The sequence below is a fragment of the Manacus candei genome, unplaced genomic scaffold (assembly GCF_025592945.1).
Source record: "Manacus candei isolate 608988 ecotype Guabito, Panama unplaced genomic scaffold, ASM2559294v1 h1tg000036l, whole genome shotgun sequence".
NCBI classification, from domain to species: Eukaryota; Metazoa; Chordata; class Aves; order Passeriformes; family Pipridae; genus Manacus; species Manacus candei.
In genome coordinates this window covers 2,822,355-2,836,690 of record NW_026138084.1, presented here as the reverse complement: position 1 = coordinate 2,836,690, position 14,336 = coordinate 2,822,355, and the positions used below count along the sequence as shown (strand labels likewise).

At 51.0% G+C, this 14,336-nt stretch overlaps 1 protein-coding gene across 1 annotated transcript; it reads left to right on the top strand.

The window, feature by feature from the left end:
* Positions 1–245: 245 nt before the first annotated feature.
* On the top strand, positions 246–3,568 carry BARX1 (BARX homeobox 1). The gene is made up of 4 exons (XM_051793331.1): positions 246–524; positions 2,422–2,707; positions 2,824–2,908; positions 3,404–3,568. Exons 1-4 carry the CDS (start codon positions 320–322, stop codon positions 3,566–3,568), a joined length of 741 nt encoding a protein of 246 aa, XP_051649291.1. The 5' UTR covers positions 246–319.
* Positions 3,569–14,336: the final 10,768 nt, after the last annotated feature.

The following is a 14,336-nucleotide window of genomic DNA, read 5'->3' as shown; positions in this document are numbered from 1 at the left end:
CCCCTTCCTTCCTGCCAGCCCCTCCTGCACCCTCCCCCGCCGCGCTGACGGCCCCGCCGGGCCGGCGGTATAATAGGCCCCCGCCGCCGTCCCGGGGCGGAGAGACGCTGCCCGGTGCCGCGCCCCGTGTGCAGGCGGCGGGCACGGCTCCGGCCGCCGCGCTGCTCTGGGCGCTCCGGGGCCGGGGGGGCCGCGCAGGGGGAGGGGAGGGGGCGGCGGGGCGATGGGCAGAGCCCCCGCTGTCCTGCTGCCGCCCGGGGGGCTGCGCTAGGGCGGCCCCGGCGGCCGGGGGTCCCCCCGCGCCCCGGGGGCGGCGAGGATGCAGCACCCGCTGGAGTTGGGAGCCGCTCGCTACTTCCCGGCCGAAGCCTTCCCCGACCACCGCTCCCACCGCTACCGCAGCTTCATGATCGAGGAGATCCTCACCGACCCCCCGGACGCCAAGGGGGCCGCGCCGGCCGGGGAGCTGCTCAAGTTCGGGGTGCAGGCGCTGCTTTCCGCCCGGCCCTACCACAACCACCTCGGTACGTCCCGGGGGGCCCCGCGGCTGGGGGGGGGCTGGGGGCGGCAGGCGGGGGGGCATCGCCCGCTGATGGGCTCCAGCGCCCTACGGAGCCGGGCTCCTGGAAGAAAAACTCGCGAATTCTGCCGGAAAAAAAATCGCTGCCGGGCTCTGCCGGCCGAGCGCATCCCGCCGGCTCCTGCTGTGCCGCGGCCGCTCCAGCCTGGAGCAGCCCAGTATTTTGGGCCTAAAAACGAAGAATGCGGCTCTACGGCTCCAGAGGCGCTTTCACAGAACGGCCTTTGAATTTCTGTCGTTGTTGATCGTTTTGGGGTTTGGGGTGGGTTTTTTTTTCATTTTATGGGTTTTTTTCCGTGTTTTTGGATGAGGTGGGAATTGCTGGAGCTAAGCAGTGGAGTCTGTGCGTGTGTGGCTGCAAGTGGCGGCACAGGGCCCTGCGGTCACAGATTTAACTGGAAACCCGACATATATATTTATGTGTATATATATATAAAAATACATATTATACATGAATATAAAATATACAATATAAAAAGATAGTATATATAAATATAGTATGTTTATATAATAGTATAAAATATATAAGATATAACATTATAATCTATATTATAATACTTAGAGATATATTTATTTAAAACGGGTGCCAGCGTGCTCTATCCAGTCGGATACAGTATTTAGGACAAACATAGTTTATTAACGACATGGTTGGAGTTTTTTTTAACTCCAGTATTTAATATATTTTGAGGGCCAATACATAATATATTTTAAAGGCCAGTATTTAAATATGTGGCGGCGAAAGCTTTCACTTCCCAAGCCATCTTCGTCTGCGGAGCCGTCGCTCTTAATAGATGTTCTCTTATAGAACTGAACGGAAAAGGAGGATCCCAATTTCTTTTCCTGCGTTTAACAGAGAAAGAGTAAAGCGTCAAGACCCAGAGCAAGGGAGCAACATGCGTTAGAATATCTAGAAATCAGTAATATTTTCAAGATGAACTGTTCAGAACTATTTGGAATAGCGGATCAGACAAAAGGCTCTTTGCATCACGCACGGCTCAGTTTCGGGGGATCAGCGGGAGCAGGATCGGGCTCTGCAGGGAGGGAGGCGATTTCAGCTCGGCCCGAGGAGAAGAGCCCTCCGAGACTCCCCTCAGGGTCCTTCCCCAGCCGCCGCCGAGGTCGCTCCCGTGTCGCTGGGAGGGGATGGGCCGAGCAGGACCGAGCCCCCGGCCCGCCCGGGTTTGCTGGGCCGGGACCAGCGCTGGGGCTGCGGGCCCAGGCGGGGAGCGGAGCGGGGACTCCGGGAAGGACCGAGCCGGGCCAGGCCGAGGCGGAGAAGGGAACCGAGCCGAGCAGGGCCCGGCCAGACCGGGTAAAGCTGAGCCGAGCCGGCCGAGCTGCGGCCCCAGCCCGCGGGGATTAGCATCCTCGGGGATGGGCTCGCTGCCCTCCCCTCGGAAGCTGCTTCAGAGGAAAATCGCGGGGCTGAGGTTCACGGAGAGGGATAGAAATTGTCACAAGGTCGAAAATATCCTGAAAAATTCCAGGAAGGGAATTCCTGGGACCGTACCCGGCCCCCGCCGCCCGCCGGGCCCGGCAGCTGTTGGGTGACACCGAGGAGAACGCTTTTGGGTTGATTTAAATTATTTTTACTTGAACACCCCCCCCCTAAGTCATTCCGTGATTAGCATCTGCCGGTTGAAGGGTAAAGCATGACCCGGTACCGCGGAGGCGATGGAACCGGGGGGGACCCGCACCCCTCCGGCCCCGGGAAGGTGTCGAGGGCGGAGGAGAAGGGCCCGGGGTTCCTTACAGGGTCTGGTCCCCGGGACACCGAGGCTCTCCGCAGCCCCGGGGGTCCCCGAGCGCTGCCCGGCGCTGACGGCCCCTCTCTCCCGCAGCGGTGCTGAAGGCGGAGCCGGCCGCCGTGTTCAAGTTCCCGCTGGCTCCCCTGGGCTGCTCGGGGCTGGGCTCGGCGCTGCTGGCCGCCGGCTCGGGGCTGCAAGGCGGCTCCGCCTCGCCCCATCTCCCGCTGGAGCTGCACCTTCGTGGCAAGTTGGAGCCGGGCCCCCCCGAGCCGGGCAAGGCCAAGAAGGGGCGCCGAAGCCGCACCGTCTTCACCGAGCTGCAGCTCATGGGGCTGGAGAAGCGCTTCGAGAAGCAGAAATACCTCTCCACGCCCGACAGGTAGGCGATGGCGACCCTCGGACGGCGGGACGGGGCTCATTTTGCCTGAAAAAGTCGGGAAGCTGCCATCCGAGAGGAAAGCTGCCGGGCTGACCGCCTCTCTCTCTCGCCCACAGAATAGACCTGGCCGAATCGCTGGGGCTCAGCCAGCTCCAGGTGAAAACCTGGTACCAGAACAGGCGCATGAAATGGAAGAAAATAGTAAGTGTCCCTTGATCGTCCGCCCCTTCGGCGCGCAGTGTCCGCGTTCGGCGGGGTACCGAGCGCTGCCCCGCGGGCTTCGACCTCCTGCCTATCGGCCCTAACGATGATGATGATGATGATTGTAGTAGCAATAGTAGCAGCAATAATAATAATAATATAATAATAATAGTAATAGTAATAGTAATAATAATAATAACAACAATAACAAAACCAATAATAATATGCCCCTGGTCTTTAAGTCTAGCACCGCCTGGGCCTCGGCCGGACGCCCCTGGCCCAGTTCTGTCCGAGCCCTCCCGCGGTACCGATCGTCCCCCAGGGGCGGAGGGTGGTGGGCGCAGCCCGACAGGTCCCGCACCGGCGGCTCAGCCTGGGCCCGGCGCGGTGCTTCGCTCCGGGGGACGGGGGAGAGAGGGGTTCCTGCGCCCCGGGCTGAAGGCAGCACTGTTTTACTGGGGTATCCCCCTCCTCTGCCCCCTCCCCGCCTCGCAGGTGTTGCAGGGGGGCGGCCTGGAGTCCCCCACCAAGCCGAAGGGCCGCCCCAAGAAGAACTCGATCCCCAGCAGCGAGCAGCTCTCGGAGCAGGAGCGAGCCCGGGACGCCGAGAAGCCGCCCGAGAGCCTGGGCTCGCCGGCCGAGGTCAGCCAGGAGGAGTGAGGGGCGAGCGCCCGCCCTGCCGCACCCTCCGGGCCCGGGGAAGGGGATGGAGGGCAGCTCGGACAGTGGCTGCGGCCGCCTTCGGACTCGGGAGATTTGGACGCTTTGACGGGCGCGTTCCTGCCCCACCGCCCCTCTCCGCGCCCGCGGAGCGCTGCGCCACGGCCGCGGTGTCGTGCGACGGCCCGAGGGGCCAGGAGGACACTGGATCCCACCTTCCACATCTACTCGCTGTCTAAAACCCTGTGGTGCCCCTAGTTATTCGAAAACTGCATTTTATGATCCGTTTTATTAATGCGAAGATATTTACTTTATTTCAATAAAGTATTTTATGAACTGTTGCTCTGAGTAACGTAATGGTTTGGGGTTAATGTTTTTAAACTTCTGTTTTTTGGTTTGTTTTTTTTTTTTTTTTTTCCCCCGCGGAGGCAGGTTAGAGATTCAAATCCAAGTTCCAGGCAGATCTACACAGCGAAAGCGCGGTGGTACCGGGAAGATTCTCCCATCGCTTTCTCCGACAGCTCGGCTGCCCGTGGCCGGGAGAGGCCAAACCCTCAGTCTTTCTTTGGTCAAATTCGGATGCTTTCGCATTTTAAATATACGTTAATTACTGACAAATGGATTAATTATTTCCCAGACCGTGCACACTAAATGATACTTTTAAAAAATCCTCTTCGTGAGCGGCTGCAACGTAGCACAAAATCTCGGCTCTTTGTTGTTCGGGCTTTTTTGTGGTGGTTTCTGTTTTGGTTTGTTTGTTTGTTTGTTTGTTTGTTTGTTTGTTTTCTCCGAGTCCCCGCTCCTCGTTTTCCGTCGGGATGTCAAATTACAGAGCATCTACCGAGAAATGCGATTGCCGCCATTCTGCTGAAAACCAGCAGCACTGCAGAGGGCGAGGAGCGGCGGGACAGCCCCGGGCTGAGCCCCTGCTGCGGGGCGCCTCCCAATTAACGACGGTAATTAACACCCGCGATCGGGGTCAGTCGGTGCCTCCCTGCCCGCCCCCGGGGTGCCCCCAGGCCGGCAGGGCTGCGGTGCGGGACCACCCCGCTCCCGGGAGCGCTCCAGCCCGTGCTAAGGGCACGAAGACGGCGGTCAGTGGGAGAGGAGCACAGCGGACAACATCGGCTTTAGCTCAGAATAGCCCCGAGCCGCCGGTGGAGCCCTCGGCGGGTGCCGCGGTGACTGCGCTCAGCTCGTCCCGCTCGTTCGCAGTTTCCCTCGTTTCGCGGGGGCGCGGAGGGCCGGGGGTACCTCCTACTCCTGCCCGGCCCGGGAGGTGCCCGGGGCTTCCTCCATCCCGGGTTAAATCAGCTCCCAGGATGAGCGACGGAGGATACGGCCGGTGCTGGGTAAACAGGAAACAACTTCATATTCTTACATTGAAATGACTCACGTATTTAACCAAACAACTCGTTGGAAACGTTTTGTTTAACCTGGGGATGAGGATGGAATGCTGGGAAGCGGGAAGGCGGCGGCGGGGCTGCCAGAGCCGGGGACCTGCGGGGTCCCTCGGCGCGGGCAGGGCACGGTGGGCGTGTGGCTTTGTCACTTCGTTGTCACTTTTGGCTGCTGTTTCTGTTGACTTCAGTGAATGTGAGAACAGCAGCTGGTTTTAATTAAAAGGGAGATTCACTGGCGCTTTAACCCAAATTAACAGAACGACGAGGCGTGTCCATCACCGATGTCACACAGAGGGCTGGAATAGCCGGCCTTCAGTCGGTGCTATCGCACTCGCGATAGAATCTTAATAATTTTCTTTTCACACTTGCGTAAGTGGCGGAGACGCGATTATTTTTTCGCAGACCATAAAGTGATTATTTTTCCGCAGACCACGGAGGCATTGAATAGGGTAAATTATTTTATTGTAATTTTTTTTTTTCTCGTAGACAGCGAGAGAGAAGAACAGGAGGGATTTGGGATGCTCTGGTAAGGTGGTTTTCTGCAGAGCCGGTGCCGAGCAGCGGGTCCGATCCTGCCGGGGGCCCCCGGGGCAGCTCAGGGGCCTCTCCCCGCGGCTTCTGCACCGGCCGCTTCCCCGCAGGATCCAGAGATAATTTTTTTCTTGTTGTTCCACGGCAGGAAAAGCTCCAAGGGGGCTCGGAGGAACCTTCTCTCGCCCTCTGGCAGATACCCGAGAGCCCCGTCCGTGTGGGGCCGGCTCCGTGCCCGGAGCCCCCTGGGCTCTCCAGCGCTGTCCTGCCATCTCTGACTCGGCGGTTCCTCCCAGCAGGACAGACCGGGTGGGACAGGACCCGGGTGGGACAGGACCCGGGGGGGACAGGACCCGGGGGGGACAGGACCCGGGGGGGACAGGACCCTGCTGGCCCCGGGCTCCCGCTGCCCGTGTGCGGGTGTGCGAACACGCCGTGAATGAGCACACTGTACCTCCAGCACCGTGACGGGCTCCCCGCTGGAGCCGCTTGCCCAGGAGCGTCTTGGTAACAAGTTCAATGACCACCTTTCGCTTGGGAAGCAGCCGGGTCCAGCCCGGAGCGGGAGCGAGCCGCGCTCAGGAGCCCTCCCGCCCCCTCACCGGCGCTAATGAAACCCAGAGTCCCCTCGGGCACAGGAGAAGCCTGTTAGAGTTATCTGACAATATACCTGACTAATGGGATTTTTTTATTGGTTGTTTTTTGTTGTTGTTGTTGTTTTTTCCCTTGCAAAAATTATATATTTAAATTATTTTATCTTTTAACGGTTTCGTGTATTGTTTTCTGTCGAAGTTTAACTTCCCATGATTTCCCGCAGCTTCTCCAGGTGCTAGGCTGGCTGGTGTGGCATCACACCTCAGTGACAGCAGCTCGGAGCCGGGAGCAGACGGGTCCCAGTGAGTTAACTCGAATGGATGGGTGGTCCCTGCTCGCGGCCGGGGGGTGGAATGAAACGATCGTTAGTGTCCCATCCAGCCCAAATAATCCGGAGATTCTATAATTCTGTTTGAAAAGCCAAGCCAGGTACCACCAGCCGTCAGTGACAGCCCTTCCAAAGGTGTTTGGAAGTATCTCCGGGCGTTTAAAAGCAGGGCTTTGGGGCTCTCCTCGACCAGCATCAATAAACTTCGTTGGCTGGTGAACGACCGCAAGGAGATTACACCGGGCCTCACCTGCACACGGCTGGATAATTTAGATTAGTGCAGCATAGTTGTTTCACTTTCTAATTACCTTTCACAGCTGCAATGAACCAGTGTGGGCGCTGTCAGGCTGTGATGGGCGACACCCACGTCCACAACGCTGCAGCAGCAGAGCCGTGTCAGCCCAGACACCCAGAGGTGTCCGACAGGAGCCGTGGGGAAGATCTGGGTGACTCTGTTCAGCGCTGGAATTTCCCCTCAGAGCCCTGTTCTGCCTGTGGGAATGATCTCCCTCTGCAGCATCCCAAAGCTGCCAGAAAAGCTGCTCCCCCAACATGAGGGTCGTTTGTCAGTGCTGTAGAATTCTGGGGCCAGCAAAGTATATTTGTAGCTAATACACCCGATTTTTTTTCTCTGTGTATAAATAAACTGTATTGGCATAACACATTTATTTTGGCAGAAATGCATCCATGCTAGGGAACCCAACCATTTTAATTACCAGTGTAGGTAAAACATTGCATGTTTTGCTTGTGAGTGAAGTGGAATGGCATGGACTGCAGGCTGAAAGAGTGTGTCCTTCCCATGTTTAAAGGCTAATCAGGTCACAGGTAATCAGCAAACGTTATGATGGTTTTTATTAACAAAAAACCCTTTAGGTGAGTTTCCAGCACAAACATCCTAAATTCCCTTTTTATGAAGCATCTCAAAGAAACCTGAGAAAGGTTCTGCTTTTTCATCAATGTCAATTTAAATATAGCCCCACGGAGCCAGGGGATTTGAAGATTAATGACATGGGTGTTTATACGAGGTGGTGCTCCATCAGGATGGGACACCAGGGTGGTGTTGTGAGGGGGTGTCCTGCTGCTGGGGGCAGTGGCCTGGCCCTGATTCTCTGCTCCACACCTGCAGGGAAAGGGGAGATCTACTCTGCCCTTCTGGAAGAAAAATTTAATCCTGGAGCAACGCTTTGGGGGCACTTTGCACCAAAAAGACCCCAAAGCAGAGTCTTGATGCTGCACTTTCCCCTCTGGAGGGTGGGAAAGTGCAGAGGGTGGTGGAGGGGGATGTGTAGTGGATGGGGGAGGGTGGAGGGGTGTGGAGGGTCTGATGGGGGATGTGGGAGGACTCAGGGGCTATGTGTGGGGTATGGAGGGATGTGGGGAGGAGGGAGGAGTGGGGCTGCAGGGGGATGGGAGAGGATGCAAGAACATGTGAGAGGGGGATGTAGGGTGCTGGGTTGTGTGGGGGGATGTGGGGCTGATGGGTGAGGAGGCTGGAGGGGGATGCAGGGAGGATGGAGGAGTGGGAGGTGAGACATGGAAACAGAAGGGGGCTTGAGGGGATGGGGGAAATGGGGGAGGATTAAAGAGGCTGTATGTGAGGCTGTGGGGTGAATGGGGAGGAATTGTGAGGGATGTGTGGTTGTGAGGGAGGGGATGCAGATGGAAAGGAGGGAGGGGGATGCTGCAGCAGCTGCAGGGTGCACCCCCCAGTACTGATAACACCCCACCTAGCACCATGTGTGTGTGCTGAGCTGAACCTGGGCTGGATCAGCTCTTCTTGGACTTGGGGAAAAACCATTAACCTCTACCTGGGATTTTTTCTCACCATTTTGGTCCAAAATATAATGAAGGGATCCATATGACCCACTGAGTTCAGTCAGATTCTCTAAAATTCATTAACTAGCATGTGAAAGTCCTGTTTTTAGACAGTTGTCTCAACCCAAAACGTTGGATTGAGGTCATTACACAGACATTACATTTGGTTGTTTCAGCTGACTCGTATGGCAGATAAAATCTAAATGCTGAATGCCTTGTTCCCTGAAATTTGGCCCAGTAATGTGTAAATGAAGCTCAGGGCAGGTTTGCATTGCCACACCAGCACGGATCTCCAGGCTCTTATCTCTGCTTGGCTCAGCTTTGCCATGAAATCTGTGGGAAATGCGCCAGAAGCCAGGCTTGGGGACAGGGATGGTGGCCTTTAATGAGCTTGGGGATGACTGTTGCCTTGGTTTTCATAGCAGACTCTAAATAAGTCGTGCATGGGCTCATCCGTTTACAAACAGAGTCCATTAAAACATGATTATGTATAACATGGGCTCTTCCTCTGCAAGATCCTCAAATCCACTGTTTACATTGCACCTATATTAACAAACCACAAAATAAGCTTGGAGCGTTTTTAAAACGTAATTTTTTTTTAGGATGAGAATGTGGAAACTTTCTGAAATCGAGACGGTGTTCAAGGCAAACGAGTAAAAGAGTGATTTATGTCTCCTGGAATGAGAGGATCCCACCTTTTCAAAACGACTTTTCCCTCAGAGAGGGAAATTTAATTTAAAGAGTCTTAGGCAGTGCATACTCACTCTCTGAAAAGACATTGAAGTTAGTAAATTATATTTAAAATCGAGGAGGAAACCCTGGAATCAGTGTCGAAGAGCTCTCCTGCTGAGTTCAAGCACAGATATGCCTAAAGTGGGATGTCCTTGTTCATTCATAGTCGGGAGTTACTCAGACATGATTTGCAGTAAAAAATGATGCAAACCCCCATTAATTTACAGCAATTGTTTCCAGCCTGATGTTCCATAACCAGGCTGGAAACTTGCTTGCGATATTCCACCAGGATAAAGCAAATAAAGGGTAAGCAGAGCCCAGAGGAGAACAGGCAGATGTGCAGGAGTTGTTCACACACAGAAAGCTGCCTGTCCCGGGAGCTCTGCCGTCTGTCTGAAGACACAGGATTACACTAACGAGGAGGAGAGAGCCTCACACGCCACCCTGGGCCATTTCACAGAAACGACAGCCATTTTAGATGATTTAGATGGATTTATTAGGAATTATCTTCTGCAGATCTCAAGCTTTTAATTTGCGTAGTGTGAATATCTTGTCAGGGAAGTGTTCTGAGCAAAAATCTACATGTGGCAGGAGATCTCAGATCTGACTTGGTTTGGCAAGGAAGGTGCTCCAAAATGTAATTTTTTCTCACCAAGGGAGAAGTTGGCTGTTCACTTTGAGCTAACAGCCTTTTTCCTTCTCTGCTGCTTGACAAGGTCTTAGAGAGATCCCACAATGTTAATGTTGCTAGGAACATTTTCTAAGGTATTTACTAAAGATTAAACCCTAGTAGTTAAGAATATAACGCAAATCCCAAATATTTTCAAATTATATTCTCTCTTAATTATATAATTTTCTGAAATATGGAAGTCAGTAACATCTTGTCTGAATCAAAATAGCTTTTAGTAGATATTTAAAGAATAGGATAATTGGTGTGTGTTTTCCTCTTCTCCTTTTTGTAAAAGTGAGAGCTGTGTTGCTGAATATTCCCATTTATTAAACAGAAGTTCTCATAGGGCCTGTTCAGTCTGTCCAAAATGCTGGATGTTTGTGCCAGTCCTTGCAGATGCTCCGAGCCTCCTCTCATTGCCTCTTGGAGGCTTATTGTTGTCACAGGTAAGGTTTAAAGGGCCCTGTAGGTTTTTTTTTTAGTTCTGTGGTGTGCTGTGAAATTTCCACATTAATAAGTGTGTAAATATTTCATATTAAGATTTTGTACTGTTAATTTTAGAAGTCACAGAGTGCTGCTTGTTTCCTGGTGTGCATCACCAGGCAAGTGCTCGTGTACACACCATGTGTGTAAAATTGAACACACAAAAATTGTGATTATCTGAAATTAAAGTTCCTAATTCACTAGTATTTGTACTAGTAAAGTGCAAGTGTTCAAATATTTGCAGAAAGCACCTGTGAAGCAGCTGTAAGTATGGCTGATTTTGCTTCTGAATTTAAATGCATACTTGCAAATTTTGGGCTAAGCTGTAATGCAGAAGGTTTGTGGGTGCCAGTGCTTTACACTCACCAGTGTACACTTGCAGGTAAGACTGCTGGACTTATCTTTTATTAATTTAAAAGGAAAACTACAACCTAGTTTGAAAAAAATCCTATATCAAACCCCTTCAAAAAACCAGAGAACATCAGAAGTTTTAAATAAACACACACATTAGTGCTCTGGGGAGAAAGTAAGTATTGTGTAGTTTAACTCTGGAATTTCCAGGTGACACCCACACTGCACAGAGGTTGAAGGAGGAGTGTGCTGCTCAGGATTCACCACTCAGGGATGAGTCCTGCGAGTCAAGGTCCCTCCCTGCAGTTCCAAAGAGCTCATTCTCTGGGTGGAAGACAAGGAATTTGCAATGGTTTTCTGAAAAGCTCATTTTAGCCAAATTTTGTGTTTTCAGTGTGAAAATGGGCTCGGTGTGATCAGGACTCAGGATATTTGGTTTCAAAGGGATGCAGTTTGCTAAGGTTTGGAAAGCTTGGTAAGGGAAGCACTGTTGGGCAACATGCTCAAGAGAGAGTTGTGGCATCTCTCAGCTGCCTGGATACACATCATTTCCAGTGTTTTTGCTGCCCTTATTGCACCAGGAAATATCTGGAGGGCAAGGCACTCATAGATTTCTAGGAGGATCTCTTACTTGCCTTCCTAATGCTTAAAATTCAGTCAAGGACTTGCTGCTGCAATTCGTGCTCTGTGTTTTCAGGGTTGCTTTGTTCTCCCACCATATCCACAGTCAAACGGAGCCCAAGGGATCCAGGAGGCAACAGACCCAGGAATGTGCATTGTAGCGTAGTTTTGAGTGCTTCTGCCAAGCTTTGGAGTACCCAGAGGTGCTGGATGGCCGAAGGAGCTGCAGCTGAAATGTCAGAGCGACGTCCAACACCAACAGTTACAGTGTTGGTGAGCATGTCTGTGGCATTTGTGTGGTCAGGAGCTTATACCTGTTGTCTGCTCTACAGACTCCCAAATTCCTCTTCCCCAAAGGGTGATATTTTCTGTTTTCCTTGTCTCTAAACACATAAAAGGCATTTGCTTGCTTGCTTTATATCTACCTACTTTTTAAATGACTGTGCTTTCCTCCTAACCATTAATTGAATTCTTCCAGCAGAGCCCATCTTACTACCTTGCACAATATATTTTTTAGGTTTTGAAGTGGTGCTTCACTATTATTCAGAAGAGGGTCCTTTTCAGAATGACAAACAGGTTGCAATGAAGGTAAGGAAAGGGATCTTTGCTGTGAGAGTTTTGTAGCCTCCACTCTGTAAAACCATGTAACCCGTTGGGTTGTGCCCAACAGGTCTGCACGTGGAAATGCTGCTCAGAAACATCTACAGGGAGGCAGAAAAAATCCTCTATATTGTCTTGAACTCTCATTACTAAAGCAGTCCTAGTGTATTTTTAGGGTGTATTTACACTCTGTTAGAATGTAGGAGTTGCAGTCATAGCTGGCTGTGTTACAGTGTTGGATGGTATGGTCATCCTGTTGTGTTCTCTTTCTTGTGTTGCAACCTTTGTGCTTTTTTACTGAAGGGATTTATAAAAGCAACCAACATCCTGTCAGACCTTTGCTGTAACCATATCATGATGTGGATAGGGAAAAAAACAGGAAGGAAAGGTAACTTTGTAACCAAATTTTTTGATTCAGTGTCTTCTCTTAGATGAGACAAACTCCAGAAGAGATGTTATCCCTGTATGAATTTGGAAGACTTATGTTTGGGTTGGATAAGAAAATACTACCTTTATAACCAGAGAGCCCAGAACTGGTGACACCCAAAACTGGGTCAATGCCTGTGGCACATATTTGAGTTTTCTGCCCTGTTAACATTAACCCCCCCCCGTGTTTTCTTAGGCTTGGATATGTGCACTCTACAAGAATTCTCTTCTTTGACCTTACGTTTACACATCTCACATTTTCCAGATGCATTTTTCCTGATGATATTTTTATTCGTAGTATTCAGGGTCAGTGTGTCCTTGAGTGTCCACAAATTCTGCCCAGTATACATTCTGTTCCTGCATTCAATGCAGATGAAAAAATTCAAGGCAAAGCATAATTTCCAGGGTTGAAGGTTTCATAAACAGAGCTGCTGTACCTGGGAGATGCAAGTTCTCCTCCCAGGAATGAACTGTAGGTTTGATCCTGAATCCTTCTATGAACTGATTTTATAAAGAGACAAGAGGGAGATAATGATTGGTCTAAAATGGCATGAATACATTTCATCCTGTTCATTTCTAATCAGAAGGAATTTTCCCTGTGCTGCCCAAGTTTTTGAGCTGGGTCAGGCACAGTCTTACTCAGTACATTCAAATCCCTCTAGTTTCTGTGTCACTACAACCCTTAAGAATTGACCTGTGATGAAGAACAACTTCATCAAGTAGGAGATGAATAATGAGATAACCCCAAGGATTTAACATTCTGGGTTACACTCTCCTTTCTCTACTTCAGTCCCTAATGATGTCAGCCTGTGCTGAAACAACCAAGTTTTGGTGCCTCCACCCTCAACACTTCTCTGTGGACACCAATATTTACCCACAGAGGAGGGTGACAGTCAGAAAGCTCAATTTTCTAAGACTACAAGGCCTGGTTCAGCTTTAACCACACTGTGGGATTTGATAGAGCTCAGCCTAGGAACAGGTATGAGGAGAGGGAAGCAAAGAGTGATTCTCCTCTGAGCAAACAGTGCTGCTCCTCTCTCTTGCAGTTGTACTCAACATCACTTGGATTTCCCAAGGCACAAGTGGACATGTACATTGGTTTCCAGCAACCATTTCTGACCTTTACTTGTCATTTTCAGCCCAAAATGTCCTTGGTATGTGCCAGATTGTCTGGGAACAAATTTTGTTGTCTGTGCAATGCCACTTCCCCTTGTTTGCTTTGCTAATTGGCCACCTGATAGTTTCCCTTGATGCCCTTAGGAGGGTGTTATCACAAAGATAACAGCTTCTTTTCTTCCTTCCCCATGCAAATCCTTGGTTTATGGAGCTCTGTCAACATTTCCCTCAACGTTTCCCTGCCTTCCCTGCACCTTGTTGGGCTGTGCTGAGGTTCACCCAGCTCTGGTCTAAACTGTGGTGGGTTTAATTTCCAGCTGAAGAGCATCAGTGACTTCCCTGCCCACAGCAACAGGGTTGGAAGGAGGTGATCTTAAAGGTCCCTTCCAACCCAGGGTATTCTGTGCTTCTCTGATTCCATGTGGGCACGTGCAGTGCTTTTCAAACAAGCCCCTAGCACGGCCCATCCTTGTGTCCTTCCATATATTTTATCAAGAGCTTTTTCAGAGTTCTGGATGTACATCCATGTCCATCTGTGGTACCTTAAATCCCCATATCAGCAGATTGAACCCCAGTCCTTGTGCTAGAATAACCCCAGCTCATGTAGTGAGTTTGGTCTCTAATGACTGGTGCGGGTTCAGAGCCCCCTCAGGCTCTCTGATCTCCAGAGGAATTTTCCTTTGATTCCTGCAGATTCCCTAAATGTTTTATTCCACAAAGTCATGGTTCCTATGCTGCCTGGGCAGTGGAGCTGTGCTGTGCAGAGGGAAAGGTGGAAGCCTCTTCTGAGCTTGTGGTTGCAATGCTGCTCGTTTATAGAGCTGGTTTTGATATCTTTTAATTAACTGTAGATGTTAAGCATTGGCATTAATTGATGTCACATTTCCTTATTGAACACTGTTTGTTGACTGTTTAAAAAAACTGGACTGAAAACAGCAAAAATGGGAGCTCTTAATGTCTAAGGTTTCATCCTGTCCCTGAAGATTCCCAGTGGATTGAGAGATATTCCCTACAGTCAAATGACACAAAAAAACCCTATGAAAACCAACCAAAAGGGAGGAAAATATGGAAAAAAAGTTTCTTGCATAGGTAAATGTG

Coding starts and splice junctions, on each gene's coding strand:
- BARX1 (XM_051793331.1), top strand. CDS start 320: ATGCAGCACCCGCTGGAGTTGGGAGCCGCTCGCTACTTCCCGGCCGAA. Junction 2,708..2,823: donor TACCTCTCCACGCCCGACAG/GTAGGCGATGGC, acceptor TCTCGCCCACAG/AATAGACCTGGCCGAATCGC. Junction 2,909..3,403: donor GCATGAAATGGAAGAAAATA/GTAAGTGTCCCT, acceptor CCCGCCTCGCAG/GTGTTGCAGGGGGGCGGCCT.